Source organism: Leopardus geoffroyi, chromosome C1 (genome assembly GCF_018350155.1).
Source record: "Leopardus geoffroyi isolate Oge1 chromosome C1, O.geoffroyi_Oge1_pat1.0, whole genome shotgun sequence".
NCBI classification, from domain to species: domain Eukaryota; kingdom Metazoa; phylum Chordata; class Mammalia; order Carnivora; family Felidae; genus Leopardus; species Leopardus geoffroyi.
Window position 1 is genome coordinate 210,954,712 of NC_059328.1, and position 23,080 is coordinate 210,977,791.

Genomic DNA, 23,080 nt, shown 5'->3' on the forward strand with positions numbered 1-23,080 from the left:
CTCTATTCCAGTGGACTGTCTCTTCATGTTGCTATGTTATTATAGTTAAGAGTTTAGTGTAGCATGTTATTCTCTGCAAATAATTTAATCTCATTTTCCCTTGACAAAGCATTTTCTTGGTTCTTCTTTGTTAGGTTTCCAAATAAAATGTAGCATCACCCTTACACATTCTGAAAAAAAAATGTATTTTTTCCTCTGGTATAGGATTTAACTTATAAACTTATTTAGAAAGCATGATGTCTTTATATAATTTTTCTTCCTAACCAAGGACAAGATAGGCCTTTCTATATGTTTAGGTGTTATTTTGTAATCTTCAGAAGTGTTTGCCAGGCATATTCATATATGCCTTACACGTTTATTAAATTACTAAATAGATTAAATATAATTATTGTTGTATTATTTTTGTCCTACCATAACTCAGGTCTGTAAGTCCCACGCATCTTCTAAATGGTTGTTGTACCACGAAGGCTGTTGATTGCTATATATTTACTTTCTATACTGTGATCTTAGTTTTTAGTTGAGTCTTCTGGGTGTATGCTTGTAGTCTCTGGAATAATGATAATTTTGCCTCCTCTAGTACAGTTTTTCACTTCTCATTTTTTTGCTTGTCTAACTGTGTTGGCTTATACCACTAGTCCAATCAATTAAATAGGAAGAATAATAGTGGTCATCCTTTCCTTGGTTTTTTTTTTTTTTTTTTTCAACGTTTATTTATTTTTGGGACAGAGAGAGACAGAGCATGAACGAGGGGGGGGGGGCAGAGAGAGAGGGAGACACAGAATCGGAAACAGGCTCCAGGCTCTGAGCCATCAGCCCAGAGCCCGATGCGGGGCTCGAACTCACGGACTGCGAGATCGTGACCCGGCTGAAGTCGGACGCTCAACCGACTGCAGCACCCAGGCGCCCCAATCCTTGGTTTTGATAGAAGTAGCAACATCATTACTTTTCCCTAGTAAGTAAATGTTGGCTTTGGGGCTGAGTTTTATTTTCAGTCCAGTGATTGGATTTTAGAATTTGGAGAAAAGTATATCTGAAACACAAATCTTGAATCGGCATTCTATATTTCCATGGCAGACTGCACAATCTGTCTTCTATTGAAGTTGCAAAGGACAAGCACAGATGATTCTCAGCACAATTCATCCAAAAATTAGAAAGACTCTTTAATATTTTTGCCCGCATTATTTTATTTGGCACAAGCACTGCCCTTTAAAAATTAGGCGTTTCCCCCACCCTATTAGTATTTTCTTACTTAAAAATACTTAAAAAGTCCTAGAAATTTCTAGTTAAGTTTCTCTGTTTTACACAGAGATCACACGGACACAGCATTAAAACACCTGTCTGGGGTCATGGTAGGGAGAAAGCTCGTTGTCTCCCCTATGGTCACCAGGAATTGACTTGACTGTCATTCTGTGGATATCCAGGAACGTCTGGAGCTATTCCTGAGGTAGATTTTTAACAACAAAGCTCGGCAGGACACAAAGTGAAAAATAATCATGACCAAATTAAATAGTGATATTATCAAATTTTAGCTTGTGAATAATGCCATGTTATCAGGATTGAAGAGGGATCCTCAGAAATGGGACCAAACCTTGAAATTCTCTCAGAGAACTGCATGCTATATAGAAATATAGTGAATAGAAGGAGAAGGAAAATGGCCATGTGACAAAAAATGTCCCCTCTCTTGCCAGTTTCAGCAAGATAAAACAAAGATGTGAGCCAAGCAACAAGGTGAATCTAGTTAGTATTTCTGCTCTGGAGTCGGGAACGTCAACTCCAGAATGGCTGGAGTTTCTCGTGGTTTGTTTCCATGCCATTTGCATGTCCTAAAGAGTAATCAAAACCAGAATTTCCCAGTCCTTGTTACTCCCTGGGGTCCCCGGCACGGACCGTTTGACTGAGGTGATGGGATCTGTTGAATGCATCCAGCTGGGCACATAGACATCTGGTCTAAAACCGATATTTTGTTGGGGTTTTGAAAAGGTTCCTTGAAATCCAGACTTAGGAAGTGTGTCATTTTGTGTCACTCGGTGACTTTGTGACCAGGCGGGTCCTTTCTCAGTGGATGCAGTGGTTGCCATAAGGTTAGAGCTTTGTTTCCATGTTGATATTCCTGGGTCCGTCTGGGTGGGGCTCAGCTGGATTCTGACATGTAGCAGAGCTCTGGGGCTGCTCTTGGAACTTGGTTGAGCAGATGATGTATATGCTTCTCATTAGAAAAATGCCAGCAATAACTGCAAAGTAACTCCCATAAACTAAAAACTAGAGAAAAACAAGTAGAATTAATTAGACACACACAAAATATGACTGTGTCTATTATTGATAATACACAGTGGTGCTGTTGATTTGCTTGCATTATGAGATAACTAAGACCCAGGATCTTAATATGAGCCATTTAGATTTGCACAATACTTTCTTCTACCTTAGAAGAATCAAGTATGAAAGTGTAAGAAATGCAGTGGGTAGCTCAGTCTGTTAAATGTCCGACTTCAGCTCAGGTCATGATCTCACGGTTTGTGGGTTCGAGCCCCACATCGGGCTCTGTGCTGACAGCTCAGAGCCTGGAGCCTGCTTCGGATTCTGTGTCTCCCTCTCTCTCTCTCTGCCCCTGCCCCGCTCATGCTCTGTCTCTCTCTTTCAAAAATAAATAAACTTTTAAAAAATTAAAAAAAAAACAACAACAATGCAGTAACTAAGAATGCGGGTTCCGGAGCCAAGGTTGCTTGGGTTCAAACGCCAGCTGACATCACCAATAGTGAAAAAAAAACCCACCAAATCCCACTGATATGTGTGTATGTTTGCAGGACAGTGCAACGCCATATGTAATGTCCCCAAGGATGAATTTTAGATAATGAGGTTACTTCTCACATGCCTTACCCCTGCCTTTTCCAGATCCATACGTAAAATGTGAGATTGGGCTGATTTCAAGTACCTCAGTGGAGCAGGGAAAAGGAAATTGCTGACTTAAGCATTTAGCTAAGCAATTCAAGAAACGAAGGCTTGGCAGTGGTGAGGTTGACAAAAACCCTTTGCGATTACCTGGTTATTCTACACTCCCCGCAACACCCGAGTAGGAAACAGCAATCCTGCAGCTTACCTGAATGCTGATAGGCAGGTTGAGTCCTTTCTGATCTACTACGATCACTGTCATAATGGTCTGGATCACCAGGGCCACGAAGGTGTTCATTCCAAACACCAGGGCATAGCGCTCCACACTCAGATTAACTGCAATCTGAAATCTATCATTAAACGTTGAATTACATTTTTTTGGAAACAAAGTACACATGGGATTCTTACCTTTAAAAGACAGAAACTGAAGATTAATGTGGTGACTTGTTACCCACACTTTTTGTCTAAATCTCCTCCAGTTTCGACAAAGGGGCAGAGCAAAGAAAGGGAATTAAAAAATACAGTTGAAGTCCAAATTAAAATACAGTTGAAGGAAACAGGACAAAATTCCTCCTCTCCAATTTAATGCTTCCAGAAATGAAACCTAAATGTTCTCAGGTCTCACTCATAACCTGAGAATATTCGATGCTATCTGATTTTTGATACCTTTTCGCAGCGAAATGGAAGCACCGCCCAATCTACGGAATCGTTTGGAGCGTTATTCTTTTTATTGTCAATTGTATTCACAGTTTCAAATTTTTGTAAGTGAATTATTTATTCATTGGAAGATCAGATCATGCCTGGCTATGCAGCTGAGTGAATCTGTAATTTATTTTTGATAATTTGATAGATTCTGTATCTTACAACTCATGAAGGAGTGGCAGAAGTATATTCTCGGGCGCTCTCCCTTGGAACAAAGGTGAAAGGCTTTGGGTTCTGAATATCCTTAACATGAAAAGAAGTAATGTAATCCTACCTTAACAATGCCCTCACATTAAAAAAAGAAACTCGATTCATTAAACTGACATATTTCTGTGAAAAAAGTAAACCTGCCAACAAACTTTCTTTCTTTTGTTCCATGATCTTTTCCCATGGTGTTTATATTTCCGTGTTTCATCAATTGCTTATCAAACATTTTTCACATATTAAAAACCAAAACTTAATACAGCTTTTGGCTCTACCTCTTTCCTGTGACTTGAAATTCAAATGTTTCTTATCTCTTTGGTTAATACCAAAGCTTATTTCCTATAGTCAGCTTTCTTTGCACTTCTATATACGTAACAAAACATTTTTCACTGTTAAAAAAAAAAAAAAAGATTTCTGGGATATACAGTTTCTTATAATTGTTGCATCTGCTTCTGTCAAAATACAACTTTTTATAACTTTCTGAGTAGATTTTGCTTCACACAAAAGCATATGCCTACAATTACATTAACCGATGAAATCGGTCATGAAATCTACGTGTGATCATTCAAAATCAGGTTGCACCATACCCCGTGAGGGCAAACGGCTTGCAATAAAAATCACGACCTGACAGTGCATCATTGCTTTTGGTTTATGAACCCACAGAACTTTGTTTTTTCTCTGATGGCTGACCTTAGCAACATTCAGAGGGCAAACAGTTAAATGAAAACACGGCTTAATTGTGTCCAATTTAATATGTAATCAACATTTAATACTGCAATCGATTAAAATCCTTCTGAAATTCTGAAAGAAACTCTCGAAATGCAACAGAAGAGAGAATGTGGCGTGGGTTTAGGTGCAGAGAGACATGGCTGGTAATACTTACGCTGCTATGGTTATAAGAAGCATATAGCTGGACTTGAATATTAAATAGCCAGCATAGCATACCCAGATGTTGGTTGTGTAATGCATGAGAAACAGAGAGCCTGCACTAATGATGGAGAAGATCGCTAGAGCCAACTCTCCCAGGAGATCCCAGTTGACTTTCACAAAGCCCACGGCAAAGGCAGCCACGGCCCCTGGAAAAGAAACATTAAGGGAGATCCAACACAATGACTTTACACACAGGATATGTCAACAGGCTCCCTTCAAAAATCCAGGTCATAGGTAAATCTACAAGATGAATATATGGCTTTCACAAAAATAGTGTGATCCACCTAAATGTGGATTTATCTTTTTCTCAACCATGCTTTCTTCTGGCTTCTCCCTTTACCTCCTATTCTTCCAATCAGTTTCAATTCGTTTCTGCTACATGCCATGAACTGCACCCTGCAGAGGGGCCAGAAAGTTTCTTTACCACAGCAGACTGGGGTACACAGCACACAAACCAGTCAGTGACTACAACAGGTGAAGGGCAGGGAGAGAGAAGAATGAGACAGCTGCTTAGATAGTACACCTAGCCCATCCACACTTGCCTTTCTTTATTGTCTTTTTACCGTAATTTTTTTCAATGGGTAACAGATGTGTTGCACACATCTTTTGGTCTTTATTAGTAATCTTAGTCCTTTAGTCTCCATCTCAGTGTCTTTGAGATCTGGCCTCATTTGGGTGAACTCGATATTGACTTATGGGGTTTAAGAGATTGAGTAACTAGGGCACCTGGGTGGCTCAGTTGGTTGAGTGTCTGACTTTTGATTTTGGCTCAGCTCACGGTCTCACGGTTCGTGGGATTGAGTCTTGTGTTGGGGTTCTGCAATTCGGGCACTGTGCTGAGCATGGAGTCCATTTGGGATTCTCTCTCTCTCTCTCTCTCTCTCTCTGCCCTGACCCCCACTCATACTTGAGCATGCTCTCTCTCTCAAAACAAAGAAATAAAAAATAAACTTTAAAAAAAGAGATTGAATAATTGACAGTGATCAGGGTTAGTCTTTATAGTTCTGTTTAACAAAATGAAAGGTATTTCTTTTCAAATGACTAATGTTTGATTAATTCCCTTTCCACATGTGATCCAGGAAAGAACCAGTGCTACAAAGAAATAAAATTATTTTTTCGCCCTGAATTTGGAACATTGGGGAAATAATTTCAATAAACCAATTCCAGTGCAGTCCTGATTTGCAGGAATTAAGATGAGGCCTCCCAAAGGAGAGACAATAAGAGAACAGACACTCCATGAGTTTTCTGACATTTTTTGTAAATGTCAGGGTGTGGAAATCTCTTACTTCCTAGAAAATATCTTTAAAGTCTCAGTTGAATTTAAGTTCTCATTTACCAGGATATAAATATTTATTGTAAACTTCAAAGGCAGATTTCCTCCTGACATTGGAATCCTGACTCTCACATATATCCCACTTCTCATTTAGATCTCTTAAGAAAGTTACTTTTGGAGCTATCTGGTGTAGAACCTAAAGCTGCTAAAGGTGAGCATGAGCTAAATCAAATCCTTTATTAACAAAACTCTTTCCCTGGTAATCCGAAGTCGTAAGTTTCATCCATTTTCTAAAATAATAAAATCTACTCACTTATATACACGGTGAGTATTTTCTTTTGGATATTAAAAACAATCCTGGAAGAACAAGGGGCGTTATTAGCACCTTTCCTGAGGATGAAATGGAATCTTAGGAATTTGGCTAGAATTTAATCATTTGGTGCCTAATCCTGAGCTCTCGAGTTATCCATTGTAACTCTACCACATTAAATAAAAGTGTCGTGGTCCTCTTTTTCTTTTTATCTCCTGTACCTTCCATTCCAAAAAAAAAAAAAAAAAAAGAAAAGAAAAAGAGAGAGAGAGAGAAGATTAATATGCTTTCCGAACAGAACCACCGTGGAGTTGAGTTTAGAAACTGGAGACATAAACTCAATGGGGGTAGCCCATCAAAGGAAGATAAATCAATGTTTACTTACCTCCAAAGGTTGCAACAGCTTCTACTGCCCCATTATAGATGAAAGAATTTTGGGATGGTGCCTTGTAATCCCACAGGATTTGAACATAGTTCAAAATTTGGTTAAAACCTGCTGTGGAAAAGGCCCACCACAGAGACCAGTAAAAAAGATGATGTGAGGAGTAGCATCCCTTCAAATCTTGGAACCACTGCACAAAAACTCTCAAGACGACATTTCTTGGCACCGGATTGCTCACCCGCCAACCCTCCAGGGTCCCTGAAATGGTGGGTATTTCTGAAGTGGGTTTCTCTTCGCCGCCTGGTGTGGGAACCTTGTAAGTTTCATCTAACACTGCGGTGTTGTTTGGTGGCTTTTGTACTTCTTTGCTGGGCTGTACATGAAAAAACATGCTCTTCTCAGGCATTGGTAGGAACAGGGAGAAAAGAAGGGCCACACAGACAGAGGCCAAGGATATGACGTTGAGGTAAAAGTACGATAGGCTGGCCAGGGATACCAGGAGCTGGGCCAGCACCGAGGCCGCCGTGTAAGCCACCAGGGTGACGCTCCTGCAGTAGCCGCTCACTTTCTGGTAGTGCTCCGGGCTGACCACGCTGTAAATGTAGGCATAGTAGGCCACCTCGGTGGCGGTGACCATGCCATAGAAGAACTCTACAACCTGCATGGCCCTCACTCCCTGGCCAAACAAAAGCAGCAGCCAGGTGACGACGAAGCTGATCCCCTGCAGGATAATGACTGGCTTGTAGCGGACGTAGTCGGTGGCGATGAACACTGGGAGCAGCAGTGCCAGGTAAGAGTATGTCCAGATGGGAAGGATCTCATTTGTGATCTGTGAGGTTGAAAGATGGATCACGTGACCACGAAGTGCCAGGAGGTGAAAGAGATAGAAACCTTTTTAGGTAGTACATTGCTATAGTATAGGTGGCTCGCCCACTATCAAATTCTGCATCCAGTTGGATAGCATAGTGTTCGTATTAGCGAAGAGCACGACAGAAAACTGATTTTCAAGGAAAAGACCCCTTCTCTAAAACCCCTCCCCCTTCTCTAAAACCAAACCAGGTTTTATCAGTTTATGCGAATCCCAACAGAATATATTTGCTTCATGTGCAATCCGAACTCTTAAAATTTAAATAGTACGTACATTTGAGTTAAATTAGTTAACAATCGTTCAACAGACACTTCTGGGGTTTTCAGGCTCTTAAAATATACCGTCCCCTTCCTGTTCAAGGTTTTAACATTAGACAAAGCAGCCCCAATGTTAGAAGAATCGGACAACCTTTACGTTTATTTGATCCATCACTGCGTCATAAAAATCCACAGTCTGATGAGCTCACGCGAAGACAGCAAAGACTCAATAACCTTGCAGAATTACAAAGTGGGAACAAGTAACGCACAGAAAATTTGGTGCCAAATTTGCTGGGCTCCTTAACCCTCTTCTCTCCCAATGCTATTGGTTGATCTCTGCTTGCTCAATTCTGGCCTCAATTTGATGTGGGCATCACACGGCTATCGTCAGAAATGCAGGGGACCTCAGTGATCATTCAAAGAAAGGAAAGACCGACCAAAGGAGTTGATCTTTGGGGCAGGATGGGTGTGGCAGAGACTCATTCGCACCAGCCTTTGTCCTGTGCCTCTCTGCTGTCTACAGCAACCTCCATGGGTCCCAAGGTCAATGATGAGGAACAGTTCAGTGATTTGAAAGGCTAGTGGGACTGAGCGGCACCTCTCAGCATGGGTGCATTAACTGGTCTGTAGTGGTCACAGAAGCAGCCCCCAGCGAGTTCATTGGCTGGTTTTGGACCTGTCTTTGTCCTTTGTTTTGTCTGAGTCCTGACAGGCTTCCATCTGGACAAAACTGGAAACAGAGTCGCCCCTGATATTACATCACCCCACAACAAGTTTGCCTTCCTGTCCTTCGCACCTCACCACCAAATAATTAGCCTTCTGGGCAGAGTTGCCCACCCTGCAGTGTTTCTCATGGCTATGGCTGGAGCTTACAAAACCAGCCCACGGTAGCGGTCCCATTGGGTGAGTGCATTTTCTTGTTGCACTTGTTATAAAAAGGGAGGTGAATCTTTTACGTAAGAGAATTCCGTCCTCAGGGGAAGCTAAAACTGGGAGATAAAGCTGTTAATGTCTCACCTGCTGGTTAATAGTTTTTCAAGACTGAGTAAGTGTCCTACAGAAATGATGCAGTTCTTTACCAGATCCTGCTCCTACCTCGGCAGCCTGAAAGTTTCTTAGGACTGGATCCTGTGCCTGGCAGAGACTTTGCTTTAGGATTTGTTTAACAGAATCCATTGAGCCCTGAAAGTTACCATGCGTTGAGACTAATGGTAGGACTCCACAAGAGTTAAGATAGTTATTACGCATATAGCTATTACACACATTACACACATTGCAAGTGTGAGGAGGAAAGAGTAGTTTGAATAGTTGTATTAAATGACAAATACCATGAAAATAGGATCACTGAGGTCCGTGTGTTAATGTCTCAAGTTGAAAGAAACCCTAACCCAAAGTCCCGTCCGAATGCTGTAAAATTAAACCACGTTAAGATATGTATATGTATCAATTTACCTCTGAGCTGGTCAGGTTTTTATCTGGTCCAGATAAATATGGGACTAAGAAGGGTTCTGAGGGTCTCATCATGGAGAAAAATCCAAATAAACACAGGATCACGGTGGGATAAATCCAGGAATGGCTCGGTGAAGCTTTGAAACAACCCATTGCTGATCAAATGGAAACAAAGCCAAAATTAGGTGATGTTTCATTATTTTTGGTATCTTGGATATAAAGAAAACCCGACTGCTAAACATTTTGTGAAAGGATAAAATTTCACCTGTCTGCAGTTGAAATGGAAAGGTGAGTGACGAGTAAGTGTTCTCAGACATTCCTTAGGTGCGCCAGTCAAACCCTTCTTTGTCAACGGGCTTGGTCCTCACTATTGCTGGGACAGGATCACACTTCCCTAGTGTTCTCCATCACAAACATGATAACGAGTAGTTACTAATAAATGGTAAACAATGGGTTAATCAATGTTCGAGAGTAAGTAAAACATTGATTGGTGAATTACTGGCGTACATGTGGTAGGTGAAGTACCTTTCGGAGGTCAAATGTAACTGAATACCCATTTAGTCGATCAAGTTGCTACGAATCTGCCCACTATATTTTGCACCGTGACCGTGAAATCTTTAACACGTTGAATGGCACGTCTTTATTCACACATTTATCTCTCTATTACACTATCCCTTGATTAGTATTGTGCTTGACACATAACGGACACCCAGGATACTTTTGTTAGGTGTCTCCAATCTGAGAATTTATAATTCTTCAGTTAAAAAAAAATTAAACCAGGTACAGATCCAACTGGCCATTTTTCCATGTTTCCCCCCTTTTCCAGATTGATGCTAATTCTATGTTGGGAATGAAAGGCATCGCTTTGTAGACTGTTATTCTGCTTTCATTACGACTGGGTCCATTTCTTGTCTCAGTCTGCAGCTTTACACCCCTCAGTGGGGCAGGCAGCTCATTAATGGTTTATACTTTGCTCCTAACCCACAAATGAGATTGCTTGAAGTTCAAATTTCAGACAAAAAGTCCAATGGATTATCTGCAATAGGAAAATGCCTTCTTATTCCTTCCTACTTGGGATCAAGCTTTACTTACAAAATATATACATTTTTGGTGGCCTTGGATGAGGTTAAGCTCTCTGAGATAATTTATAGGGAGGAAACTAACTTGTTGTGAGTATGAGGCTTTTCTGCATGTTATCTAATTAAGTCCTAATAATAGCTGTAAAATAGACACTATTTCCCCAAATTCCCAGGTGAGCCTATGGGAGATCCAAGGTGTCCTACAACTGGCTTCAAGCCAGACAGTCAAGATTTGAATACAGATCTCCCTGACTTCTCTCTGGGTCCCTTCCCCTGCTCCACTCTGTCTCATTTTGGTGGCCCTATTTCACTGGGCTGCTGGTAGTAAGCCTACTGACAACCTCCCCTTGCAGTGAGGGGAGAAAGTGTTTTCACAAACACATTTGTCTTAAAGATTATGACTTACTACATAGAGCTTCCCAGGTCAATTGTAGTTTGAAAGTGGACCCAAGAGAGGGAAAGTAATGCTCACTCCAGAGGAGCAAGTCATTGAGTGAAATTCCAGGGATCCAGGAAGAGGAAGAGGGATGTGGGGAGGGCTTACTGGGTCACACCATGGGTCTGCCACCCACCCCATCTTTTCATAAGGTGACCTCAGACCGCTGCATGGTTCCTAGCTGGAGTTAAATGAGGGGAACACTGTCTGTTTATGTCAACAAAACCCTCAATGAAGCAGCGCAGAGACCATGGAAATCAGAATTTGGATGGGATCATAATTGCAAGCAAGGCTGACAACATGAAAATTTTGCCAAGAGCATACTGGGTTTGACTGCCCTCAGCCCTCAATGCTTGGGATTTATCTCTTCCTGAGTGGTTGCTAGAAGCTCCAGAGACCTGCTGGGGCCTTCTTTTATTTTGTAAGTAATGTTCTCGTGGAAAAGTCTAAAAGTCTATCAGAGGTTGGCAATTCTTGAGGCTTGCCCGTCTTTGAAAGGGTGGTCTTAATGGGGTGATATCTGTGGACTCCACGTCTAGAATATTCTCTCCATCTATGTTGACCATGGATTGTCCACTGACTTCAAGTCGTCACCTTCATCTTCTCCATGCATCTCAGAGAACTAGCAGTGCTCTCAGGGCTCCCTGGGCTGTTAAGAGCCCTCTGGATTACCTGCCCCTTCGTCTCGTAACTGTTTTATTATGCTACCCAGCTGGACTTGGTGAGGAAGGTCACACAGAAAAAGACACTGTATGTCCCACTAGAGTGTAAGCAGGAGGGCGGGGTGTTTTGTTTGGTTGGTTCAGTGCTCTAAGCCTAGTGCCTAGAAGAGTGTCCAACACATGGTATGACTTGCAGAAGGAAGGGGATGAAGGTCAAACCTCGCCACTGAGATCTAGTAAAGATTTGTCCACATTTCCAGAATGTGCTGCTAGCTGCATCAGGTAAAGGTGAGGGAGGTCCTTAATTCTACAAGCACCTTGCAGTTTAGTTGTGCATCTGTAAAATGGCGTCATGATGCTAACTACGTGTGTGGGCTTTCCATGAGCATCAGGTGCCTTGATATCCGCAAGGGATTTGGTGCCATGTTAGGCATAGGGTTGCTGCTCAAACACAAGGAATTTCTCTTCCCTTTGCTCTTTTTCAGCTTCGAGGATCCACAGTGATTCTGGCTTAATGAGGAGAAAAGGAGGGAAGGTGTCTGACCTTAGCTGAAGATAATGGGAAATATCTGGGGAGCTCATCCCTGCATCCTAGGAAGCTGGGCTTCCTTTCCTCACTCCTTTTCAAGCCTCTGCCCCACAGAACAGCAAACACATGCTCCAAAGCTAGGTTTCTGGCCAGAGGAAATAGAAGGCATCTAACCAAACAATAGCAGGTATCAATTAACCAAGAAGGACTGGGCAGAGGAGCTCAAGTTTCCTGGTTTAATGGCAACAGGAGCTCCCAGACCCTTACCAAGGCCATGTCTTGCCTAGTGTCTATTCTTCAGGGCCACAGCCATCGTGACTGCCTGCTGGGAGACTTCTCAGAGGCGAATGGCTGTTCTCTCACCTTCCCCTACCCCAAGTTCTCTTTGTCTAGCACTAGCTCCTTTCCATAATCCTTTCCTACGCTGGTCTGTTAACAAGGACTGTGTGAACTTGACTGGCATATCAGATGGCCTGGGAGCTTCGTGGGTCAGTAGGTATGGAGGCCCAGGAATCTGTGTTTATACACACAGCGATTCTGACACAGGAGGCCCAAGGACCACTCGCCCGTTACTCAACCCCCCAGGGACACTGGCTCCACGCCACAGCCTTGGATCTTAACAGGGTGGAGGGCGAAGTGGATGGAAACCGTCCAGGGAGCGTTTGCAAAACTACATGTAGACACATAAGACCCTGAAATTCTTTTCTGGCTCTCTAGGGCCTGAAGGGTCCAGGACAGGTGGAAAAATCCTGAGGCAACTGTGGTGTTTTGAATATGCCTCTCACGTTCTGTCTGCCTCAACCCACCAACCCTTTCATGTGCACACATCACTCCCTGTTTGTGACCCACTCTGTCCCATTCAGCCCAAATCTGTTTCTAGTAGGGACCCTGGAGTGCCTGTATCGAGCACTGAATCAACAGCAAGGCTCTGGCTCCTTCAGTTATCACAGCACACAGATGGGTATCTGAAATTCTCCAGCCCAGCATGACCTTTCATCCACCTTCTGAAGGCACTGATTTATTTTTTCTTCCTTATGTAAAAGCCCGCAACTCACACGGGTAAGATGACAACAATCTATCAGCTATTGTTCACTGGCCTCCTGCTTTACACCAAGCCTCGTATCCATTATTGTATGAGACACAAGCATTGTATTAGACATTTAATGATTGTCTCTAATCCTTAGAACGATCCTAATTATATACATTATATGTATTTATCTATAGTTATTAGATTTTCATATAACACAATAATCATATGCAGATATTTATTATATAAATAATCATAATTATTAGCTATGATTATGTGAAATAAACATACATATAATTATATAATATGTAATACAGATTTATTATATTTAATATTTTTTTAACTTTTTAGAAGTGTTTATTTTTTGAGACAGAGAGAGAGTGCAAGCAAGGAGGAGCAGAGAGAGAGGGAGACACAGAATCGGAAGCAGGCTCCAGGCTCCGAGCTGTCAGCACAGAGCCTGATGCGGGGCTGGAACCCATGAACCGCGAGATCCTGAACCTGAGTCAAAGTCGACACTTAACCGACTGAACCCCCCCCAGGTGCCCCTAATTTATTATATTTCATATTATGTGTTATACAGTTGACCCTTGAACAACACGTTTGAACTGCATGGGTCCACTTACAGGTGGATTTTTTTTTTTTTAAGTACAGTACAGTACTGTAAATCTGTTTTCTCTTCCTTATGATTTTGTTCTCTAGCTTACTTGATTGTAAGAATAGGGTATATAATACATATAACATACAAAATAGGTGTTAATCGACTGTTTTGTTATCAGTGAGGCTTCCAGTCAACAGTAGGCTAGTAGTAGTTAAGTTTAGGACGTTTATTATGTCAAAAGCTTACTACGTGCATTTTCAACCACACAGGGCATTGGCATCCCTCATCCCGATGTTGTTTGAGGATCAATTGTAATTCCATATTTTTTATATGTCTCTAAAATGTCGCCAATTTCTCAGACATGGGAAAGGAGCCTCCTCATGGCTCATGGCCACTCCGCTAAGAAAGGTTAAGATTGAGTTCAGGATCGGGTCTGTTGGTGCCACGTTTGCATCTTCCCTCTACTCGGAGGGGTAGGCATCTCCTACTTCTGGGGCACCATTTTCACCTCCTGGACGTCTTCCTCTCATTTCCTCGCCAGGTGTCCCCAGAGTCACTGTCAATGTGGCCCCCGGGTTTCCAACCCAACAATCTAGGTACTGCCCGAATCATTCTCTCCTCCTGGAGAAACCTCTGGCTAATGGTCTCATAAAGTCTGGCGGTATTGATCACTACCTTTTATTTTTATCTTATTGAAGAGATGCTACTCTTTTCTGTCACCAAGACGATGATAGTGATAATCAGATTACACAGTCTATACTTTTTTATATTTGGAAAATTGTCTGATTTTTTCCTTGAAGACTTTGTGAGTTAGATAGAGGAGACGGTATTGTCCTCATTGTATAGACGAGAAAATTGAGGGCCAGAGGCAGTCATGTTTGTGCAGGTTTTCACCTTTAATGAACATTAGAGCCTGGACTTTTTTTCCTGTACTTGACTGTACTTGTTTTTTCCAATTCCAAGTTCAGTAATCTTACCCCTTGCGTGGAGAGGCCTGGTCATACCCTCAAGATTCCAATTCCTTGTTTGTTTTGGGAGAGTGTTTTTCAGATTGTGGGTGTCAAGAACATTCAGTGAGTTGCAAACAGAATTATTGTTTTTTATGTTTCAGAAAAATATATTAAAAATCCAAGTGTACCACAGAGTGAGCCTATTTTTTTCCGGGCTTCGTTTGGGTTATCAACATATAAACATAGAAAAATGATCACACCTTATATTACATCTTTCTGTGGGACACAGTCATAGGGCTAGAAGTTGCACAGGAGGGGACGCCTGGGTGGCTCAGTCGGTTAAGTGTCTGACTTCGGCTCAGGTCACGATCTTACGGTTCATGAGTTCGAGCCCCGCATCAAGCTCTCTGCTGTTAGCGCAGGGCCCACTTCAGATACTCTGTCTCCCCCTCTCCCTGCCCCTGTCCTGCTCACACACACTCATTCTCTCTCAAAAATAAATAAACATAAAAAAACTTAAAAAAAAAGAAGGTACAGAAGAAAATATAGGACTAAATATTTACCCATGTCCCTCAGAAGCATACCTGTTAACATCATAGAACACCTGTTCTGTCTCCAAAGCACTCAGCCTCCACAGCAAAGCATCATCATGGAAAAGACTGTCCTTTTGCTACTTTTCCATTGATAATTAATTTTGACCCTGTAATATTATCTTGCCCCTAGAGAGCACTCTAAACTTTCCTTCATTTCACTGACTCCAACTCAAGGTCGTGAATTGTATTGATTTTCGGACTCGATGCCTCTGAAAGCAAGATGTCGACCTTTCCCCTTTCTGTGCTTAAGATAATCCTTCTAAAAGTTGCTCCTGCAGTCATAATTCTCGCATATTACTCATATGCTCCATTGCTATTTTTTTTTTTAAAGGCACAAGAACATTATTTTGGCAGGTGGTTGAAAGAAAATACAATACAAGGACATTCTCCAAAACAAAAGTCAGCTTATCGGACGATCGGGGCTTGAAATCTAGAGTGAAAATGCCAGAAATAACAAGAGAGGCTCAATGCATCAGCTGCTCCTTCTGGAGGAAACTTGGAGCCGTGGCTGAGTCAACTGCCGAACTTACCTTGGTTGGCGGGGCCGTGTGGGAAAGCGCTTCAGAGGGGGAGCTCTCACTAGCAGCAGCCGCTGGAAGAGGCGAGCGCTGAGCATGCAATTCGGCTTCACCCCCAGCTACAGCTCCCCCCCACCCCCCACTGCAGGGTGCCAGTGTTCTCCCTGCCCCGTGGCCTAGAGGGCACTTACTTCCAACCACTTGCACAACCTCCGCAATTGCATCACATCACGTGGGCCCCAGTAGTAAACGGTCACGTGCACTGTTGGGGTTATCAGCCAGCACCTGTGACCTTGCCTGAGCTCTGGAGACCACACTTCTGCATTGGGAAGAGACCCACCTAACTTATTTTGGAAGCGACACGCTCCTTTCTCTTTTTGGTGGCAAGAAAACAGTGATTATTTTTCATTAACGTCCACCAGGGACCCTTCAGCCAGGTCTGCAGTCTCTTCTCTCAGGTGCTACGTGGGGTCCGGTTCTGGAAGGTCTCATGGTTTTCCGGCCACCTCCCTTTCTTCAGGGTACGTGGGATGCTGTAGCCTTCAGAATGAGAATCCCTTTGTTAGGGTATCTAAACCAACTTTGTTTTAAGGTGCTCAGAGACTTTTCTCCATCTCCTAAAAACTTCAAGGTTTACTTGTGTTTCAGCTATGATCAGGCTGGGCTGGGGCAGCTTCTCACTAGTTTTGTTTCCATCTGCCTCGGAACAATGTCTTTTTATGCATCTTCTTACGTGTTTCCAGTCTCTTGGTATCAGAGTTCATGTTTTTGTCTTCTCTTTCATTCCAATCGTTACCACATTACTGACCTTTCCCCACTCCTACTGTTCTTTAACCACAGCCTTAAATCTTTCCAACTGGCTTTTCCATACGAATGTGCAGAGCTTTACCAATAATCTCAAGTGTTCTTTGATTTATAATATTGTCCCTGAAATTCCCAACTTTCTTATATTGGCTGCAAAAGAATGATACTCGTCATTATCATTCTATGGTAGGGCGAAAAGGAAACTTGATTTTACGGTTGCCAGGATCCCATTTGGATCGGGTCGCAAGGTAAACGTAGCACTCACATTTTCTGCTTGCTGAAGTCTACAGCCATCCACTTTGCTGTATTTCCTTCAGTTAGTTAACTTATCGACTCACTGTGTGAACGAAACCATTTCCATATTTGTGCACACAAAAGTTGTCACGTATTGTTTATCTATGCCATGGGGGACCCCATTGGGTCCAGGCCAATGTGGAATTTATCCAAACTGCAAGCCCTGTCAAGTGTCCTGTTTCCTAAACGACAGGCTATGCGTGTGCACCTGTAAGTATAGCTGTAAAAACTTTGTGGCCCCAAATATTTCTGAGTGTATATTTCCATTTGCATAGAACAGGCGACTATTAAAAAGCAAGAACCGCAGACACTGGCCCGTGCTGGTGGGCTTCCTGGCTCCTTGGGGAGTGGACCGGGTGCACTTCTGAGCTAGGGGGACTCCAGGTGATCAGATTCCACTACCCACTTCGTGAAGATGGAATTCTCCTCCCACAGCCAAAGCTTTCAGAGCTGTGAGCTCCCTGATGCAGGGACAAGATGACCTGGTCCAGGTAAAGATCTTTTCCAAACCCCGTTTTCCAAAGGTTTCTTGTAACAGAGAGCCTGGAGTGTCAGGGACTTGGTCAGTGGAAAGGCATCATTTTATCAAGTCCCCTTTCATGCTTGTTTTGAAGATATTGCCAGAATTAACTGAGGTGCCAACAACTGAGGAGAAAACTATCCAGAATCCCCAGTCTCCACCGAATTCCTTCCCAGTACTCCCTATTAAACATTCTAGTCATCTCAGAGAGGATACCTGACAAGTCAACTAGCATCTGAAAATGGGCTGGCCTCATTTTCACATTATTCTCCAGAATGCTTACTGCAGTCAAAACACCAATTTCAAACAACAGAGCACCAGACTGGTCATTTAAAATAACCATGAATCTTACAACCTCTAAATGCCAAAAGATTTGGGCAGCTGGTCCAGAGAGATGACATTTGCAAACAGTTTCACTCCCCAGGGTCCAAAGCCTTTTTAAAAACAGAGTTGGGGAGGTATTTGTTACACTTTCCAAAAACCCATCTTTCAGGTTTTCAACACTGCTGGCCCAAGCCCCTCACCAGTCAGAAGCAAAGCCAAGGTCTGATTACTGAAAACTGAAATGTATCCTTTTCACGGACAACAGAGTAGAACAACATCCTGAAGTTACGCCTTTGGATCTACTTACTACTTACTTACTAAAGAAGAGAATATAACTTTGAGCGAAACGTCCAAATAAGTCAAGGAGCCACAGCATGCTTGAATCCAGGCAAGTTGATGCTGGAAGAGTATGGGGAAATGATTCCAGGGAATTGCTTAATTACTGTTCCTCTGTTGAAAATCAGGATTGGAGGTCAGTTTCGCCCTACTGTATTTTAGGCTTCATCTTATTTAAAATGCATTTCACTGACCTCTACTTCATTGCATACACAAAAACTAATTTGACATAATCAGCTCTAGAAACCACAGAGTACTGTCTAGAAGAAAACGTCTTTATGACATAGAGGTTGGAAAATGTATCACTGAAATGACATAAAGGACTCAGCTTACAAGAAATGAATTGATAAACTGGATTTCATCAAAAAACCGTATCTCCTTATCAAGAGATACCATGAGGAAAATGGAAAGGAAAACTACAGAGAAGACTTTACGACCACTAGAATGCCTAAGCACAAAAAGACTAGCAAACCAAATGCTGGCAAAGATTTAGAGCAGCAGAATTCGTACACATCGCTTGTGGGAAAGTAAAATGCCACCAACAACTCTTTGGAAAACCATTTGGAAATCTATACAATACTTCCATATACTCACAATAGTGAAAACACAGGAAGCAACCGAAATGTCTCCTAAACGGTGAATGGGGGTAGAATAAACAATATTGTGTATTTAAGCAACGAATGCTGATTTAATCAGCAACATAAGAAATGAGCTATTGCAAAACCTTGGTGAATATTTAAAAAGTTATGCTCTGCCAAAGAATCCAGGCACAAAACTGCGATTGCATTAAGGTATGTAAAGTCCTAAAGCCAGCAAAAAGTAACTTACAGTGATAGATACTGGATCAGTGGTTGCCTGGGGGGTGGGGGAGGCGGGGAGACAGTGGAGGGACTTATTGCAATAGAGCACAAGAACACAAGGGAACTTTCTGGAGTGATGGAATATCCTATGTCTTGATGAGATACAGATACATGGGTGTATACAATTATAAACATTCGAACTTAAAATCCATATTTTATGTTGTATGTAAATTATATTTCAAGTAAAAAAAAAAATACATCGTACTTCCCCTCCCCACTCCCCAATCTTTAAAAGCATTTCATTGTGGGGCGCCTGGGTGGCTCAGTTGGTTGAGCATCCGACTTCGGCTCAGGTCATGATCTCATGGTTCGTGGGTTCGAGCCCCACGTCAAGCCCCACGTCGAGCCCGACCGGTTTCTGGGCTGACAGCTCAGAGCCTGGAGGCTGCTTGGGATTCTGTCTCCCTCTCTCTGCTCCTCCCCTACTCGCACTCTGTCTCTCTCTCAAAAATAAATAAAGATTTTAAAAAATGTTTTTTAAAGCATTTCATTGCGTGGGACCCTCCCCTGCCCTGGACTTTGCTTATTGTTGTAAGCACTAGGTTTTTCCAAATTCTACCAGGGACAATCGGAAAACAGAACAGCATCTTTCAAATTGGGTCTATCCTAGAAAATTTGGAATGGAAACAGTGCCCACAAATCAAAACTAGGACAGACCACAAACTTTGTAAGTCTGGCCCCATAGAATACGCTTCAAAATAAAACAGAGGGAATCAGAGTTACCTGTTCCTTTTGTGTCCTGAGTTTATTTCTTTCCACAACTAAATCCAGTTTCCTGCCTTCAGATTCGGCTGCAGCTCCTTCCTGACGTCCCCTGCTGGGAGTCCTAGTCGCAATGCCCACCCACCCCTCCGGGAGTCTAGAGTCCTTCAGGACTGAGCTGTCAAGAGCAATGGATTTATACACCAAAGCCCACCCCCTTCTTGAGACACTAGAACCCACCCTCTTCCGCAGACATCCTCTTTTGGAATCTCATCAGAAAAAAAAAAAAAAAAAAAAAAAGGAGAAACCGATCTTTGTGAGACACAGTTAGGGAGTTAAACATATCAAAAACACTCACCTGAAGGTTAGTACTAAAATAGTCTAGGGGCACCTGAGAGGCTCAGTCAGTTAAGCGTCCAACTTTGGCTCAGGTCATGATCTCACAGATGGCGAGTTTGAGCCCCGCGTCTGTGCCGACAGCTCGGAGCCTGGAGCCTGCTTCGGATTCTGTGTCTCCCTCTCTCTCTCTCTCTGCCCTTGCCCCACTCACGCTCTGTCTCTTTCTGTCAAGAATAAATAAACGTTACGAAATAAAAATTAAAAAAGACAAAAAGAGAAAAAAATAGTCTAATTTAGTTTCTCTAAAGTTTTGTATTAAGTGACTTAGACCCTCAGAAAACCAAGAAGCAGTACTCTACTCTCAGCCACTCATAATCCTTTATGTATCCCCACCCCCCCCCCAAAAAAAAAACCATAACAAAAACAAACACTAGGGCATCTTTGCTGAAATTAAGCAGTCCACACAGCTTCAAAAGGTGTGAATTAGGCCCATAGATTCAATATGCAGACCGGAATAGTTCTGCTTTTGGTCAAAACATGGCAAGAGTAGATACAAGTGATCTTTAAGAGACAGGCTTCAGATTCCATTTTGTCCTATATGGTGTCATTCTGTTTTGCAAATGTGTGAAACATCTGCTGATGAATTACTCAGGCCTTTCCAGGCTGTTTCTTCTCTGTCTGCGGTTAGATCAATCTAGAATCAGGTGTAGCTGGAAGGATAAAACTGGCAGACGGCTTACATGGCAAGTCAACTGACCATGTCTGGCCACTGAAATGCCGTGTGGGCAACTAGCCCAACACGTGTGGGTAGCTAGCTGTGTGGACCCGGCTAGGGAAAAAATTGTGCTTCAAGGAAAGACTATGCATAGTTTGAGCTATTTTTCAACTATATAAACTGTAGTAACCAATACCAATATGAAAAAAAATTTTTGTTTACTTTTTTTAACTTGCATTCATTTTTGAGAGACAGAGAGAGACAGAGCATGAGCAGGAGAGAGGCAGAGAGAGAGGGAGACAGAGAATCTGAAGCAGGCTCCAGGCTCCGAGCTGTCAGCACAGAGCCTGATGCAGGGCTCGAACTCACAAACTGTGAGATCACGACCTGAGCTGATGTCAGCCGCTTAAGCTTAACCGACTGAGCCACCCAGGCGCCCCTAATATGAAATAATTCTTGACTACAGACACGCAAATGAATTCTATCCAATGAAGGGACAGACCTCTGCTCCCACCCCCATGGAAAACCGGTTTTACCTCTCAATATTGCCGGTCTATAAATATACCCATTCTTTGGGTTTTTCTTTGATCTGGTGGTAACAGTATTACCAGTTTCCTTATTTATGAATTAATAAAACTTTTAACAAAAATTATCCTTTTCCAAAAATTATCTTTTCGTTCTTATTACCATTCATCATTATCTCCAGCCTATCCAATTTATTCCTCTGAATCTAAATGATTTGCTAATAGTTGTTAATTACTGAATATAGTATTTAATATTTTGACCTCTTACTGCAGACCTTCCAGCTTTAGGCTTCTCTTTTTCATTCCTCTCTCTCTCCAGGTTTGGTGGCCGGTGTGGTTGAGCGACAAGCGCATGACTTTGGAGTCTGAAGCTCAAGTTCCACCTCCCCCACCCTCCTCTCCTAACCCCACCCCTGTGTGTGGCGTGTACTTATAACCTCCCTCAAGTCTGCTCTTAAAATGGGGATAACCACACCCACCTCCCACTGTTGTCTCAGGAACTGCTCAATCTGGTTCGCACACATTAGTTGCTCAATAAAGCTTCCTTCCCATCTGCCTCCGGCAAGCCACAGAGCAAATTCAACCAGAATGAACACAGCTTGGCACTCATAGTTCAGGGAGAGTGACTTCAGAAAAGGTACACAGTAAATAACTTCACCTCAATTCATTTGAATATTTCTCCTTGAATTGGATTCACCATTACCCAACCTTGAGAAACCACTGAGGATCTCTGACCAACAATGACAGAGCAAACTCGGTACTTTTGCCCTTTTCAGCTACTACGAAGACACATTTGGAAGTTTGTTATGTTTGGGTCTATTTAAAAGATGTACCTTACTGAAAACACCCCTTTCTGCCTTAGGAGATACAAATGTGTTCCAGGCTTGGTGAGTACTTCCAGAAAACATTTCCTTCACCCCTTGCACACGTTAAGCACCCACGCCACAACCACAAGCCTTTTGCACATTTACAGCAGCAACACTGACTTGCCAACTAATTGCTGTGCATGTTCTTTCATGAATTAGGCCTCCTTTCCAGAAATATCATGGTAAGGTACGGTTGTGTTTTCCTTTCATTTCAATTAAGGTAGTCTCCGTAGAGGGCGGGGGTGGGGGGGCGGAGAGGGCTCTGCCCTTCAAAGTTCCTGGCTGCTGCTTCCCTCACCGGGAGCCCTGTCTCCCTTCTTGGATTGGGATTTAGAATTCTGCGCTGAGGTTTCTTTTCGGTGAAAATCTGTGCACGCGGGTGTAACCATGGGGGATGCTGGCCCTTTCCCAGAGTCGTAGTCTTAGTCTGCTTTGCAGATGGCTGAAAGTGAGATTCTCGCCAGACCCACTTGGGCGAGCCTTCAGCACCGAGTTGGCAGGAGAGCGCAGGAGCCGCGCAGCACGAGGCAGCCCCGGGCGCGCCCGGGAATCCGGGCGAGTCCCAACCCGCCCGCTGCAGCGCGGGGACGCGTCCCGCCCGCGCGGCCGCAACCGGGGAGAAGGGGAGCGCTGCAGCCTAGGGGTGATGGTGTTTCGGCCAGGAATTCGCCTCCCGCACAGGCAGTCTTACCTATAGGAGGGGGCTGTTGCTCGCCAAATCGCTCACATCCCGGGAGAACGAGCCCCCGGGAAGGGCCCCCTTCGGCCGGGAGGCCGTCCCTTTGGGTCCGGCCAGAAGCTGAAGGTAGGGGCGGGGGAGGAGCCTGCCACACACGAAGCCCCGAGGCCCCGCCCCACGTTTTGCATATGCTAATTATAAGAGGAAACTCTGAGAAGTAAATCTGAGGTCTGAGGTCTGAGGGCCAGCTCATACCTGCTACCCTCTGTACCCCAAAAGAGCAACTTTTATAACAATAAAAGTACTATCCTGATACATCAGTGTGATAAAGCAGGATGAACTGAGTACAGTGTGGATCTATTTACAGATAGATCCTTGCCTATAAATCCATTTGCGTTTCCCCAAATCTTGTGAGAGAGGAACAGCTAGGAAGCCCATTCTACAGATGAAGAAAGCGAGGC

The 23,080-nt window shown here is 43.1% G+C and overlaps 1 protein-coding gene across 5 annotated transcripts; it reads right to left on the reverse strand.

Moving 5' to 3' along the window:
• Positions 1-1,164: 1,164 nt before the first annotated feature.
• Positions 1,165-22,735, reverse strand: SLC19A3 (solute carrier family 19 member 3). 5 transcript variants are annotated; one of them, XM_045481565.1, is made up of 7 exons: positions 19,855-19,870; positions 19,518-19,608; positions 9,265-9,416; positions 6,691-7,516; positions 4,676-4,868; positions 3,095-3,236; positions 1,165-2,259 (listed from the first exon to the last, which is right to left on the reverse strand). In XM_045481565.1, exons 3-7 carry the CDS (start codon positions 9,412-9,414, stop codon positions 2,083-2,085), a joined length of 1,488 nt encoding a protein of 495 aa, XP_045337521.1. In that variant the 5' UTR covers positions 9,415-9,416; positions 19,518-19,608; positions 19,855-19,870; the 3' UTR covers positions 1,165-2,082. The 5 variants fall into 5 exon arrangements, with proteins under 5 accessions (XP_045337521.1, XP_045337520.1, XP_045337517.1 ...); XM_045481564.1 differs by having other exon boundaries at positions 19,518-19,611; positions 19,855-19,869; XM_045481561.1 differs by lacking the exons at positions 19,518-19,608; positions 19,855-19,870 and adding an exon at positions 22,632-22,735.
• Between the last annotated feature and the right edge of the window lie 345 nt (positions 22,736-23,080).

Excerpts from the sequence above, each read along its gene's own strand:
- SLC19A3 (XM_045481562.1), bottom strand. The coding sequence starts at position 9,578 with ATGTCTGAGAACACTTACTCGTCACTCACCTTTCCATTTCAACTGCAG. Across the intron at positions 7,517-9,264 it reads AAAACCTGACCAGCTCAGAG|ATCACAAATGAGATCCTTCC; the intron begins GTAAATTGATAC and ends TCAACCTCACAG. Across the intron at positions 4,869-6,690 it reads AGCTGTTGCAACCTTTGGAG|GGGCCGTGGCTGCCTTTGCC; the intron begins GTAAGTAAACAT and ends TTTCTTTTCCAG.